Here is a 14,105-nt window from a genome sequence, read left to right on the forward strand (position 1 = left end):
TGCTCTGCATCCCCTTGCTGCTCTGCCCTGCGTCTCCTTGCTGCTCTGCCCTGCATCCCCCTTGCTGCTCTGCCCTGCGTCCCTTGCTGCTCTGCCCTGCGTCTCCTTGCTGCTCTGCCCTGCGTCCCCTTGCTGCGCTGCCCTGCGTGTCCTTGCTGCTCTGCCCTGCGTCCCCTTGCTGCTCTGCCCTGCGTCCCCTTGCTGCTCTGCCCTGCGTCCCTTCATCCCTGCGTCCCCTTGCTGCTCTGCCCTGCGTCCCCTTGCTGCTCTGCCCTGCGGCCCCTTGCTGCTCTGCGTCCCCTTGCTGCTCTGCCCTGCGTCTCCTTTCTTCTCTGCCCTGCGTCCCCATGCTGCACTGCCCTGCGTCCCCTTGCTGCACTGCCCTATGTACCCTTACTGCTCTGCCCTGCGTCTCCTTGCTGCTCTGCCCTGCGTCCACTTGCTGCTCTGCCCTGCGTCCACTTGCTGCTCTGCCCTGCGTCTCCTCGCTGCTCTGCCCTGCGTCCCCTTGCTGCGCTGCCCTGCGTCCCCTCGCTGCTCTGCCCTGCATCTCCTTGCTGCTCTGCCCTGCGTCCCCCTTGCTGCTCTGTCCTGCGTCCCCTTGCTGCTCTGCCCTGCGTCCCCTTGCTGCTCTGCCCTGCGTCCCCTTGCAGCTCTGTCCTGCGTCTCCTTGCTGCTCTGCCCTGCGTCCCCTTGCTGCTCTGCGTCCCCTTGCTGCTCTGCCCTGCGTCTCCTTGCTGCTCTGCCCTGCGTCCCCTTGCTGCTCTGCCCTGCGTCCCCTTGCTGCTCTGTCCTGTGTCCCCTTGCTGCTCTGCCCTGCGTCCCCTTGCTGCGCTGCCCTGCGTCTCCTTGCTGCTCTGCTCTGCGTCTCCTTGCTGCTCTGTCCTGCGTCCCCTTGCTGCGCTGCCCTGCGTCTCCTTGCTGCTCTGCCCTGCGTCCCCTTGCTGCGCTGCCCTGCGTCTCCTTGCTGCTCTGCCCTGCATCCCCCTTGCTGCTCTGTCCTGCGTCCCCTTGCTGCGCTGCCCTGCGTCCCCTTGCTGCTCTGCCCTGCGTCCCCTTGCTGCTCTGCCCTGCGTCCCCTTGCAGATCTGTCCTGCGTCTCCTTGCTGCTCTGCCCTGCGTCCCCTTGCTGCTCTGCCCTGCGTCTCCTTGCTGCTCTGCGTCCCCTTGCTGCTCTGCCCTGCGTCTCCTTGCTGCTCTGCCCTGCGTCCCCTTGCTGCTCTGCCCTGCGTCCCTTCATCCCTGCGTCCCCTTGCTGCTCTGCCCTGCGTCCCCTTGCTGCTCTGCCCTGCGTCCCCTTGCTGCTCTGTCCTGCGTCCCCTTGCTGCTCTGCCCTGCGTCCCCTTGCTGCGCTGCCCTGCGTCTCCTTGCTGCTCTGCTCTGCGTCTCCTTGCTGCTCTGTCCTGCGTCCCCTTGCTGCGCTGCCCTGCGTCTCCTTGCTGCTCTGCCCTGCGTCCCCTTGCTGCGCTGCCCTGCGTCTCCTTGCTGCTCTGCCCTGCATCCCCCTTGCTGCTCTGTCCTGCGTCCCCTTGCTTCTCTGCCCTGCGTCCCCTTGCTGCGCTGCCCTGCGTCTCCTTGCTGCTCTGCCCTGCGTCCCCTTGCTGCGCTGCCTGCGTCCCCTTGCAGCTCTGCTCTGCATCTCCTTGCTGCTCTGCCCTGCGTCCCCTTACTGCGCTGCCCTGCGTCCCCTTGCTGCTCTGCGTCTCCTTGCTGCTCTGTCCTGCGTCCCCTTGCTGCGCTGCCCTGCGTCCCCTTGCTGCGCTGCCCTGCGTCTCCTTGCTGCTCTGCATCCCCCTTGCTGCTCTGTCCTGCGTCCCCTTGCTGCTCTCTCCTGCGTTCCCTTGCTGCTCTGCCCTGCGTCTCCTTGCTGCTCTGTCCTGCGTCCCCTTGCTGCTCTGCCCTGCGTCCCCTTGCTGCTCTGCCCTGCGTCCCCTTGCTGCGCTGCCCTGCGTCCCCTTGCTGCTCTGCCCTGCGTCTCCTTGCTGCTCTGCCCTGCGTTCTCCTTCCTGCTCTGCCCTGCGTCCCCTTGCTGCTCTGTCCTGCGTCCCCTTGCTGCTCTGCCCTGCGTCTCCTTGCTGCTCTGCCCTGCGTCCCCTTGCTGCGCTGCCCTGCGTCCCCTTGCTGTTGTGCCCTGCATCCCCTTGCTGCTCTGCCCTGCGTCCCCTTGCTGCGCTGCCTGCGTCCCCTTGCTGCGCTGCCCTGAGTCTCCTTGCTGCTCTGTTCTGCGTCTCCTTGCTGCTCTGCCCCACGTCCCCTTGCTGCTCTGCCCTGCGTCCCCTTGCTGCTCTGCCCTGCGTCCCCCTTGTGGCTCTGCCCTGTGTCTCCTTGCTGCTCTGCATCCCCTTGCTGCGCTGCCCTGCGTTTCCTTGCTGCGCTGCCCTGCGTTTCCTTGCTGCGCTGCCCTGCGTCTCCTTGCTGCGCTGCCCTGCGTCCCCTTGCTGCTCTGCCCTGCGTCTCCTTGCTGCGCTGCCCTGCGTCCCCTTGCTGCTGTGCCCTGCGTCCCCTTGCTGCGCTGCCCCGCGTCCCCTTGCTGCTGTGCCCTACGTCCCCTTGCTGCTCTGCCCTGCGTCCCCCATGCTGCTCTGCCCTGCGTCCCCTGGCTGCGCTGCTTTGCTTCCTCTTGCTGCGCTGCCCTGCGTCCCCTTGCTGCGCTGCCCCGCGTCCCCTTGCTGCTGTGCCCTGCGTCCCCTTGCTGCGCTGCCCTGCGTCCCCTTGCTGCTCTGCCCTGGGTCCCCTTGCTGCTCTGCCCTGCGTCCCCTTGCAGCTCTGCCCTGAATCCCCTTACTGCTCTTCCCTGCGTCCCCTTGCAGCTCTGCCCTGCATCCCCTTGCTGCACTGCTCTGCGTCTCCTTGCTGCTCTGCCCTGCTTCCCCTTGCTGCTCTGCCCTGCGTCCCCTTGCAGCTCTGCCCTGCATCCCCTTGCTGCGCTGCCCTGCGTCCCCTTGCTGCTCTGCCCTGCGTTCTCTTTGCTGCGCTGCCCTGCGTCCCTTGCTGCTCTGCCCTGCGTCCCCTTGCTGCTCTGCCCTGCGTCACTTCATCCCTGCGTCCCCTTGCTGCTCTGCCCTGCGTCTCCTTGCTGCGCTGCCCTGCATCCTCTCTCTTCTCTGCCCTGCATCTCCTTGCTGCTCTGCCCTGCGTCTCCTTGCTGCGCTGCCCTGCGTCCCCTTGCTGCGCTGCCCTGCGTCTCCTTGCTGCTCTGCCCTGCGTCTCCTTGCTGCGCTGCCCTGCGTCCCCTTGCTGCTGTGCCCTGCGTCCCCTTGCTGCGCTGCCCCGCGTCCCCTTGCTGCTGTGCCCTGCGTCCCCTTGCTGCGCTGCCCTGCGTCCCCTTGCTGCTCTGCCCTGGGTCCCCTTGCTGCTCTGCCCTGCGTCCCCTTGCAGCTCTGCCCTGAATCCCCTTGCTGCTCTTCCCTGCGTCCCCTTGCAGCTCTGCCCTGCATCCCCTTGCTGCACTGCTCTGCGTCTCCTTGCTGCTCTGCCCTGCTTCCCCTTGCTGCTCTGCCCTGCGTCCCCTTGCAGCTCTGCCCTGCATCCCCTTGCTGCGCTGCCCTGCGTCCCCTTGCTGCTCTGCCCTGCGTTCTCTTTGCTGCGCTGCCCTGCGTCCCTTGCTGCTCTGCCCTGCGTCCCCTTGCTGCTCTGCCCTGCGTCCCTTCATCCCTGCGTCCCCTTGCTGCTCTGCCCTGCGTCTCCTTGCTGCGCTGCCCTGCATCCTCTCTCTTCTCTGCCCTGCATCTCCTTGCTGCTCTGCCCTGCGTCTCCTTGCTGCTCTGCCCTGCGTCCCCTTGCTGCTCTGCCCTGCGTCCTCTTGCAGCTCTTTGCCCTGCGTCCCCTTGCTGCTCTGCCCTGCGTCCCCTTGCTGCGCTGCCCTGCGTCTCCTTGCTGCTCTGCTCTGCGTCTCCTTGCTGCTCTGTCCTGCGTCCCCTTGCTGCGCTGCCCTGCGTCTCCCTGCTGCTCTGCCCTGCGTCCCCTTGCTGCGCTGCCCTGCGTCTCCTTGCTGCTCTGCCCTGCATCCCCCTTGCTGCTCTGTCCTGCGTCCCCTTGCTGCGCTGCCCTGCGTCCCCTTGGTGCTCTGCCCTGCGTCCCCTTGCTGCTCTGCCCTGCGTCCCCTTGCAGCTCTGTCCTGCGTCTCCTTGCTGCTCTGCCCTGCGTCCCCTTGCTGCTCTGCCCTGCGTCTCCTTGCTGCTCTGCGTCCCCTTGCTGCTCTGCCCTGCGTCTCCTTGCTGCTCTGCCCTGCGTCCCCTTGCTGCTCTGCCCTGCGTCCCTTCATCCCTGCGTCCCCTTGCTGCTCTGCCCTGCGTCCCTTCATCCCTGCGTCCCCTTGCTGCTCTGCCCTGCGTCCCCTTGCTGCTCTGCCCTGCGTCCCCTTGATGCTCTGTCCTGCGTCCCCTTGCTGCTCTGCCCTGCGTCCCCTTGCTGCGCTGCCCTGCGTCTCCTTGCTGCTCTGCTCTGCGTCTCCTTGCTGCTCTGTCCTGCGTCCCCTTGCTGCGCTGCCCTGCGTCTCCTTGCTGCTCTGCCCTGCGTCCCCTCTCTGCGCTGCCCTGCGTCTCCTTGCTGCTCTGCCCTGCATCCCCCTTGCTGCTCTGTCCTGCGTCCCCTTGCTGCGCTGCCCTGCGTCCCCTTGCTGCGCTGCCCTGCGTCTCCTTGCTGCTCTGCCCTGCGTCCCCTTGCTGCGCTGCCTGCGTCCCCTTGCAGCTCTGCTCTGCATCTCCTTGCTGCTCTGCCCTGCGTCCCCTTGCTGCGCTGCCCTGCGTCCCCTTGCTGCTCTGCGTCTCCTTGCTGCTCTGTCCTGCGTCCCCTTGCTGCGCTGCCCTGTGTCCCCTTGCTGCGCTGCCCTGCGTCTCCTTGCTGCTCTGCCCTGCATCCCCCTTGCTGCTCTGTCCTGCGTCCCCTTGCTGCTCTCTCCTGCGCTCCCTTGCTGCTCTGCCCTGCGTCTCCTTGCTGCTCTGTCCTGCGTCCCCTTGCTGCTCTGCCCTGCGTCCCCTTGCTGCTCTGCCCTGCGTCCCCTTGCTGCTCTGCCCTGCGTCCCCTTGCTGCGCTGCCCTGCGTCCCCTTGCTGCTCTGCCCTGCGTCTCCTTGCTGCTCTACCCTGCGTTCTCCTTGCTGCTCTGCCCTGCGTCCCCTTGCTGCTCTGTCCTGCGTCCCCTTGCTGCTCTGCCCTGCGTCTCCTTGCTGCTCTGCCCTGCGTCCCCTTGCTGCGCTGCCCTGCGTCCCCTTGCTGTTGTGCCCTGCATCCCCTTGCTGCTCTGCCCTGCGTCCCCTTGCTGCGCTGCCTGCGTCCCCTTGCTGCGCTGCCCTGCGTCTCCTTGCTGCTCTGTTCTGCTTCCCCTTGCTGCTCTGCGTCCCCTTGCAGCTCTGCCCTGCGTCCCCTTGCTGCTCTGCCCTGCGTCCCCCTGCTGCTCTGCCCTGCGTCCCCTTGCTGTCCTGCCCTGCGCCTCCTTGCTGCCCTGCGCCTCCTTGCTGCTCTGCCCTGCGTCTCCTTGCTGCTCTGCCCTGCGTCCCCTTGCTGCTCTGCCCTGCGTCCGCTTGCTGCTCTGCCCTGCGTCCCCCTTGTGGCTCTGCCCTGTGTCTCCTTGCTGCTCTGCCCTGCATCCCCTTGCTGCGCTGCCCTGCGTTTCCTTGCTGCGCTGCCCTGCGTTTCCTTGCTGCGCTGCCCTGCGTTTCCTTGCTGCGCTGCCCTGCGTTTCCTTGCTGCGCTGCCCTGTGTCCCCTTGCTGCTCTACCCTGGGTCCCCTTGCTGCTCTACCCTGGGTCCCCTTGCTGCTCTGCCCTGCGTCCCCTTGCAGCTCTGCCCTGAATCCCCTTGCTGCTCTGCCCTGCGTCACCTTGCAGCTCTGCCCTGCATCCCCTTGCTGCACTGCTGTGCGTCTCCTTGCTGCTCTGCCCTGCTTCCCCTTGCTGCTCTGCCCTGCGTCCCCTTGCAGCTCTGCCCTGCATCCCCTTGCTGCGCTGCCCTTCGTCCCCTTGCTGCTCTGCCCTGCGTTCTCCTTGCTGCGCTGCCCTGCGTCCCTTGCTGCTCTGCCCTGCGTCCCCTTGCTGCTCTGCCCTGCGTCCCTTCATCCCTGTGTCCCCTTGCTGCTCTGCCCTGCGTCTCCTTGCTGCGCTGCCCTGCGTCCCCTTTCTGCTCTGCCCTGCATCTCCTTGCTGCTCTGCCCTGCGTCTCCTTGCTGCTCTGCCCTGCTTCCCCTTGCTGCTCTGCCCTGCGTCCTCTTGCAGCTCTTTGCCCTGCATCCCCTTGCTGCGCTGCCCTGCGTCTCCTTGCTGCGCTGCCCTGCATCCCCTTGCTGCTCTGCCTTGCGTCCTCTTGCAGCTCTTTGCCCTGCATCCCCTTGCTGCGCTGCCTTGCGTCTCCTTGCTGCGCTGCCCTGCATCCCCTTGCTGCTCTGCCCTGCGTCTCCTGGTTTCTCTGCCCTGCATCCCCTCGCTGCTCTGCTCTGCGTCCCCTCGCTGCTCTGCCCTGCGTCCCCTTGCTGCTCTGCCCTGCGTCCCCCTTGTTGCTCTGCGTCTCCTTGCTGCTCTGCCCTGCTTCCCCTTGCTGCGCTGCCCTGCTTCCGCTTGCTGCTCTGCCCTGCATCCGCTTGCTGCTCTGCCCTGCGTCCCCTTGCTGCTCTTCCCTGCGTCCCCTTGCCTCTTTGCCCTGCGTCCCCTTGCTGCTCTGCCCTACGTCCCCTTGCTGCTCTGCCCTGCGTCCCCCATGCTGCTCTGCCCTGCGTCCCCTGGCTGCGCTGCTTTGCTTCCTCTTGCTGCGCTGCCCTGCGTGTCCTTGCTGCTCAGCCCTGCATCCCCTTGCTGCGCTGCCCTGCGTCCCCTTGCTGCTCTGCCCTGCGTCCCCTTGCTGCTCTGCCCTGCGTCCCCTTGCTGCTCTGCCCTGCGTTCTCCTTGCTGCTCTGCCCTGCGTTCTCCTTGCTGCTCTGCCTTGCGCCTCCTTGCTGCGCTGCCCTGCGTCCCCTTGCTGCTCTGCCCTGCGTCCCCTTGCTGCGCTGCCCTGCATCCCCTTGCTGCGCTGCCCTGCATCCCCTTGCTGCTCTGCCCTGCGTCCCCTTGCTGCTCTGCCCTGCGTCCCCTTGCTGCTCTGCCCTGCGTCTCCTTGCTGCTCTGTTCTGCGTCCCCTTGCTGCGCTGCCCCACGTCCCCTTGCTGCTCTGCCCTGCGTCCCCTTGCTGCTCTGCCCTGCGTCCCCTTGCTGCTCTGCCCTGCGTCCCACATGCTGCTCTGCCCTGCGTCCCCTGGCTGCGCTGCTTTGCTTCCTCTTGCTGTGCTGCCCTGCGTGTCCTTGCAGCTCTGCCCTGCGTCCCCTTGCTGCTCTGCCCTGCGTCCCCTTGCTGCTCTGCCCTGCGTCCCCTTGCTGCCCTGCCCTGCGCCTCCTTGCTGCTCTGCCCTGCCTCTCCTTGCTGCTCTGCCCTGCGTCCCCTTGCTGCTCTGCCCTGCGTCCCCTTGCTGCTCTGCCCTGCGTCCCCCTTGTGGCTCTGCCCTGTGTCTCCTTGCTGCTCTGCATCCCCTTGCTGCGCTGCCCTGCTTTTCCTTGCTGCGCTGCCCTGCGTTTCCTTGCTGCGCTGCCCTGCGTCTCCTTGCTGCGCTGCCCTGCGTCCCCTTGCTGCTCTGCCCTGCGTCTCCTTGCTGCGCTGCCCTGCGTCCCCTTGCTGCTGTGCCCTGCGTCCCCTTGCTGCGCTGCCCCGCGTCCCCTTGCTGCTGTGCCCTGCGTCCCCTTGTTGCGCTGCCCTGCGTCCCCTTGCTGCTCTGCCCTGGGTCCCCTTGCTGCTCTGCCCTGCGTCCCCTTGCAGCTCTGCCCTGAATCCCCTTGCTGCTCTTCCCTGCGTCCCCTTGCAGCTCTGCCCTGCATCCCCTTGCTGCACTGCTCTGCGTCTCCTTGCTGCTCTGCCCTGCTTCCCCTTGCTGCTCTGCCCTGCGTCCCCTTGCAGCTCTGCCCTGCATCCCCTTGCTGCGCTGCCCTGCGTCCCCTTGCTGCTCTGCCCTGCGTTCTCTTTGCTGCGCTGCCCTGCGTCCCTTGCTGCTCTGCCCTGCGTCCCCTTGCTGCTCTGCCCTGCGTCCCTTCATCCCTGCGTCCCCTTGCTGCTCTGCCCTGCGTCTCCTTGCTGCGCTGCCCTGCGTCCTCTTGCTGCTGTGCCCTGCATCTCCTTGCTGCTCTGCCCTGCGTCTCCTTGCTGCTCTGCCCTGCGTCCCCTTGCTGCTCTGCCCTGCGTCCTCTTGCAGTTCTTTGCCCTGCATCCCCTTGCTGCGCTGCCCTGCGTCTCCTTGCTGCGCTGCCCTGCATCCCCTTGCTGCTCTGCCTTGCGTCCTCTTGCAGCTCTTTGCCCTGCATCCCCTTGCTGCTCTGCCCTGCGTCTCGTTGCTGCGCTGCCCTGCATCCCCTTGCTGCTCTGCCCTGCGTCTGCTTGCTGCTCTGCCCTGCGTCCCCTCGCTGCTCTGCCCTGCGTCCCCTCGCTGCTCTGCCCTGCTTCTCCTTGCTGCGCTGCCCTGCGTCCCCTTGCTGCTCTGCCCTGCGTCCCCTTGCTGCTCTGTCCTGCGTCCCCTTGCTGCTCTGCTCTGCGTCCCCCTTGTTGCTCTGCGTCTCCTTGCTGCTCTGCCCTGCTTCTCCTTGCTGCGCTGCCCTGCTTCCGCTTGCTGCTCTGCCCTGCATCCGCTTGCTGCTCTGCCCTGCGTCCCCTTGCTGCTCTTCCCTGCGTCCCCTTGCCTCTTTGCCCTGCGTCCCCTTGCTGCTCTGCCCTATGTCCCCTTGCTGCTCTGCCCTGCGTCCCCCATGCTGCTCTGCCCTGCGTCCCCTGGCTGCGCTGCTTTGCTTCCTCTTGCTGCGCTGCCCTGCGTGTCCTTGCTGCTCTGCCCTGCATCCCCTTGCTGCGCTGCCCTGCGTCCCCTTGCTGCTCTGCCCTGAATCCCCCTTGCTGCTCTGCGTCTCCTTGCTGCTCTGTCCTGCATCCCCTTGCTGCGCTGCCCTGCGTCCCCTTGCTGCTCTGCCCTGCGTCCCCTTGCTGCTCTGCCCTGCGTCCCCTTGCTGCTCTGCCCTGCGTTCTCCTTGCTGCTCTGCCCTGCGCCTCCTTGCTGCGCTGCCCTGCGTCCCCTTGCTTCTCTGACCTGCGTTCTCCTTGCTGCGCTGCCCTGCGTCCCTTGCTGCTCTGCCCTGCGTCCCATTGCTGCTCTGCCCCGCGTCTCCTTGCTACTCTGCCCTGCTTCCCCTTGCTGCGCTGCTCTGCGTCCCCTTGCTGCGCTGCCCTGCGTTCCCTTGCTGCGCTGCTCTGCGTCTCCTTGCTACTCTGCCCTGCTTCCCCTTGCTGCTCTGCCCTGCATCCCCTTGCTGCGCTGTCCTGCGTCCCCTCGCTTCTCTGCCCTGCGTCTCCTTGCTGCGCTGCCCTGCGTCCCCTTGCTGCTCTGCCCTGCGTCTCCTTGCTGCACTGTCCTGCGTCCCCTTGCTGCTCTGTCCTGCGTCCCCTTGCTGCTCTGCCCTATGTCCCGTTGCTGCGCTGCCCTGCTTCCCCTTGCTGCTCTGCCCTGCGTCCCCCATGCTGCTCTGCCCTGCGTCCCTTGCTGCTCTGCCCTGCGTCCCCTTGCTGCTCTGCCCTGCGTCCCTTCATCCCTGCGTCCCCTGGCTGCTCTGCCCCGCGTCTCCTTGCTGCGCTGCCCTGCGTCCCCTTGCTGCTCTGCCCTGCATCTCCTCGCTGCTCTGCCCTGCGTCTCCTTGCTGCGCTGCCCTGCGTCCCCTTGCTGCTCTGCCCTGCGTCTCCTTGCTGCTCTGTCCTGCGTCCCCTTCCTGCTCTGTCCTGCGTCCCCTTGCTGCTCTGCCCTATGTCCCCTTGCTGCGCTGCCCTGCTTCCCCTTGCTGCTCTGCCCTGCGTCCCCCATGCTGCTCTGCCCTGCGTCCCCTTGCTGTGCTGCCTTGCGTCCCCTTGCTGCTCTGCCCTGCGTCCCCTTGCTGCTCTGCCCTGCGTCCCCTTGCTGCTCTGCCCTGCGTCCCCTTGCTGTGCTGCCTCACGTCCCCTTGTTGCTCTGCGTCTCCTTGCTGCGCTGCCCTGCATCCCCTTGCTGCGCTGCTCTGCTTCCGCTTGCTGCTCTGCCCTGCATCCGCTTGCTGCTCTGCCCTGCATCCCCTTGCTGCTCTACCCTGCGTCCCCTTGCTGCTCTTCCCTGCGTCCCCTTGCCTCTTTGCCCTGCTTCCCCTTGTTGCGCTGCCCTGCTTCCCCTTGCTGCGCTGCCTGCGTCCCCTTGCTGCTCTGCCCTACGTCCCCTTGCTGCTCTGCCCTGCGTCCCCCATGCTGCTCTGCCCTGCGTCCCCTTGCTGCGCTGCTTTGCTTCCTCTTGCTGCGCTGCCCTGCGTGTCCTTGCTGCTCTGCCCTGCATCCCCTTGCTGCTCGGCCCTGCATCCCCTTGCTGCGCTGCCCTGCGTCTCCTTGCTGCTCTGTCCTGCGTCCCCTTGCTGCTCTGCCCTGCGTCCCCTTGCTGCGCTGCCCTGCGTCTCCTTGCTGCTCTGCCCTGCGTCCCCATGCTGCTCTACCCTGGGTCCCCTTGCTGCTCTGCCCTGCGTCCCCTTGCTGCTCTGCCCTGCGTCCCCATGCTGCTCTACCCTGCGTCCCCTTGCTGCTCTGCCCCGCGTCCCCTTGCTGCGCTGCCCCGCGTCCCCTTGCTGCTCTGCGTCCCCTTGCAGCTCTGCCCTGCATCTCCTTGCTGCTCTGCCCTGAATCCCCTTGCTGCTCTGCCCTGCGCCTCCTTGCTGCTCTGCCCTGCGCCTCCTTGCTGCTCTGCCCTGCGTCCCCTTGCTGCTCTGCCCTGCGTCTCCATGCTGCCCTGCCCTGCATCCCCTTGCTGCTCTGCCCTGCGCCTCCTTGCTGCTCTGCCCTGCATCTCCTTGCTGCTCTGCCCTGCGTCCCCTTGCTGCTCTGCCCTGCGTCCCCTTGCTGCTCTGCCCTGCGTCCCCCTTGTTGCTCTGCCCTGTGTCTCCTTGCTGCTCTGCCCTGCATCCCCTTGCTGCGCTGCCCTGCGTTTCCTTGCTGCGCTGCCCTGCGTTTCCTTGCTGCGCTGCCCTGCGTCTCCTTGCTGCGCTGCCCTGCGTCCCCTTGCTGCTCTACCCTGGGTCCCCTTGCTGCTCTACCCTGGGTCCCCTTGCTGCTCTGCCCTGCGTCCCCTTGCAGCTCTGCCCTGAATCCCCTTGCTGCTCTGCCCTGCGTCCCCTTGCAGCTCTGCCCTGCGTGTCCTTGCTGCGCTGCCCTGCATCCCCTTGCTGCGCTGCTCTGCGTCCCTCTTGCTGCGCTGCCCTGCGTCTCCTTGCTGCGCTGCCCTAAATCCCCTTGCTGCGCTGCTCTGCGTCTCCTTGCTGCTCTGCCCTGCTTCCCCTTGCTGCTCTGCCCTGCATCCGCTTGCAGCTCTGCCCTGCATCCCCTTGCTGCGCTGCCCTGCGTCCCCTTGCTGCTCTGCCCTGCGTTCTACTTGCTGCGCTGCCCTGCGTCCCTTGCTGCTCTGCCCTGCGTCCCCTTGCTGCTCTGCCCTGCGTCCCTGCATCCCTGCGTCCCCTTGCTGCTCTGCCCTGCGTCTCCTTGCTGCGCTGCCCTGCGTCCTCTTGCTGCTCTGCCCTGCATCTCCTTGCTGCTCTGCCCTGCGTCTCCTTGCTGCTCTGCCCTGCGTCCCCTTGCTGCTCTGCCCTGCGTCCTCTTGCAGCTCTTTGCCCTGCATCCCCTTGCTGCGCTGCCCTGCGTCTCCTTGCTGCGCTGCCCTGCATCCCCTTGCTGCTCTGCCTTGCGTCCTCTTGCAGCTCTTTGCCCTCCATCCCCTTGCTGCGCTGCCCTGCGTCTCCTTGCTGCGCTGCCCTGCATCCCCTTGCTGCTCTGCCCTGCGTCTCCTGGCTGCTCTGCCCTGCGTCCCCTCGCTGCTCTGCCCTGCGTCCCCTTGCTGCTCTGCCCTGCGTCTCCTTGCTGCGCTGCCCTGCGTCCCCTTGCTGCTCTGCTCTGCTTCCTCTTGCTGCTCTGTCCTGCGTCCCCTCGCTGCTCTGCCCTGCGTCTCCTTGCTGCTCTGCCCTGCGTCCCCTTGCTGCTCTGTCCTGCGTCCCCTTGCTGCTCTGCCCTATGTCCCCTTGCTGCGCTGCCCTGCTTCCCCTTGCTGCTCTGCCCTGCGTCCCCCATGCTGCTCTGCCCTGCGTACCCCTTGTTGCTCTGCGTCTCCTTGCTGCTCTGCCCTGCTTCCGCTTGCTGCTCTGCCCTGCATCCGCTTGCTGCTCTGCCCTGCATCCCCTTGCTGCTCTGCCCTGCGTCCCCTTGCTGCTCTTCCCTGCGTCCCCTTGTCTCATTGCCCTGCGTCCCCTTGCTGCGCTGCCCTGCTTCCCCTTGCTGCTCTGCCCTGCGTCCCCCATGCTGCTCTGCCCTGCGTCCCCTGGCTGCGCTGCTTTGCTTCCTCTTGCTGCGCTGCCCTGCGTGTCCTTGCTGCTCTGCCCTGCATCCCCTTGCTGCGCTGCCCTGCGTCTCCTTGCTGCTCTGCCCTGCGTCTCCTTGCTGCTCTGCCCTGCGTCCCCAATGCTGCTCTGCCTTGCATCCCCTGGCTGCGTTGCTTTGCTTCCTCTTGCTGCTCTGCCCTGCGTCTCCTTGCTGCTCTGCCCTGCGTTCCCTTGCAGCTCTGCGCTGCATCCCCTTGCTGCGCTGCCCGGCGTCCCCTTGCTGCTCTGCCCTGCATTCTCCTTGCTGCGCTGCCCTGCGTCCCTTGCTGCTCTGCCCTGCGTCCCCTTGCTGCTCTGCCCTGCGTCCCCTTGCTGCTCTGCCCTGCGTCCCCTTGCTGCTCTGCCCTGAATCCCCCTTGCTGCTCTGCGTCTCCTTGCTACTCTGCCCTGCTTCCCCTTGCTGCGCTGCTCTGCGTCCCCTTGCAGCTCTGCCCTGCGTCCCCTTGCTGCTCTGCCCTGAATCCCCCTTGCTGCCCTGCGTCCCCTTGCAGCTCTGCCCTGCATCCCCTCGCTGCGCTGTCCTGCGTCCCCTCGCTGCTCTGCCCTGCGTCTCCTTGCTGCGCTGCCCTGCATCCCCTTGCTGCTCTGCCCTGCGTCCCCTTGTTGCTCTGTCCTGCGTCCCCTTGCTGCTCTGCCCTATGTCCCCTTGCTGCACTGCCCTCCTTCCCCTTGCTGCTCTGCCCTGCGTCCCCCATGCTGCTCTGCCCTGCGTCCCCTTGCTGTGCTGCCTTGCGTCCCCTTGCTACTCTGCCCTGCGTCCCCTTGCTGCTCTGCCCTGCATCCCCCTTGTTGCCCTGCGTCCCCTTGCTGCACTGCCCTGCGCAACAGGGAAAGTGCGAGAATGCGCCATATTTATCCATTTCTGTGCTTTTCCCCTTTCGGCAGTCTAGCGCCAATGCAGGCGCCCTTGCAGCATCGTGCAAGGGTTCCTTGTTGCAGGCAAGATTGTTTTAATGCAGGAAAGGGCACCTTCTTGCACAAAAACAAAATGGAGAGGCTTTTTCCTCTACGTGTGTTGCAGACCGCAGCACACATGGAAAGAGATAAAAGACAAGGAGGCATAGAATTATGGCGCTTTCCCAGACTTACCAGGGTTGGTAAGTCTGGGAATGCATCAAAAACCATGGGAGTTGCATGGGATCACCCATGCAACGCCCTGAAACGCCTCCCTAGCGCAGAGTAAGGCTATGAACTGATTTGCGCTGCCTTGCCTCACTCTATATTTTTTAAGCCATACAAAGCCCACAAGGTGGCTCTGCTCCGCTTCAAAAGTCTGACTTGGTGGTTTGACCACGCATGTACCAGGTTGCGTGGTGCAAACATGATGCAAAATGCTCATAAATATGCCCCTGTCTGCTTCAGTTGACTGGTTGTCGTATGGTTGTTAATAGACTCTGGGCCACTCGTGGATGAGTTACTCCATCCCAACGGCAATGGATATCCTGTCCGCTGAAATCTAAAACCCATAGGAAATAATCAACAGGGCATAGACACCTGATCATCAACAATGATGCTCAGGTGTAAAGCAGCTTGTGAGGGCCAGAGGGATGGCCAAGGTTGCTGGGCCACCAGGCGATGGTCCAGAGAGTCATCTCTACCAAATCAGACAAGCTCAGGTTTTTCTCCGTTGAGGTTTTTGTGCACACCTACGAGCAGGCCTAGCACGTGCAGTGTGTAACCCA

The 14,105-nt window shown here is 65.9% G+C and overlaps 1 protein-coding gene across 1 annotated transcript; it reads right to left on the minus strand.

The window, feature by feature from the left end:
* Nucleotides 1–9,974: 9,974 nt before the first annotated feature.
* On the minus strand, nucleotides 9,975–10,487 carry LOC138297164 (anti-sigma-I factor RsgI-like). The gene has a single exon (XM_069236656.1). The coding sequence runs from the start codon at nucleotides 10,485–10,487 to the stop codon at nucleotides 9,975–9,977; it is 513 nt and encodes a 170-aa protein (XP_069092757.1).
* Nucleotides 10,488–14,105: the final 3,618 nt, after the last annotated feature.

The sequence above is a fragment of the Pleurodeles waltl genome, chromosome 5 (assembly GCF_031143425.1).
Source record: "Pleurodeles waltl isolate 20211129_DDA chromosome 5, aPleWal1.hap1.20221129, whole genome shotgun sequence".
NCBI classification, from domain to species: Eukaryota; Metazoa; Chordata; class Amphibia; order Caudata; family Salamandridae; genus Pleurodeles; species Pleurodeles waltl.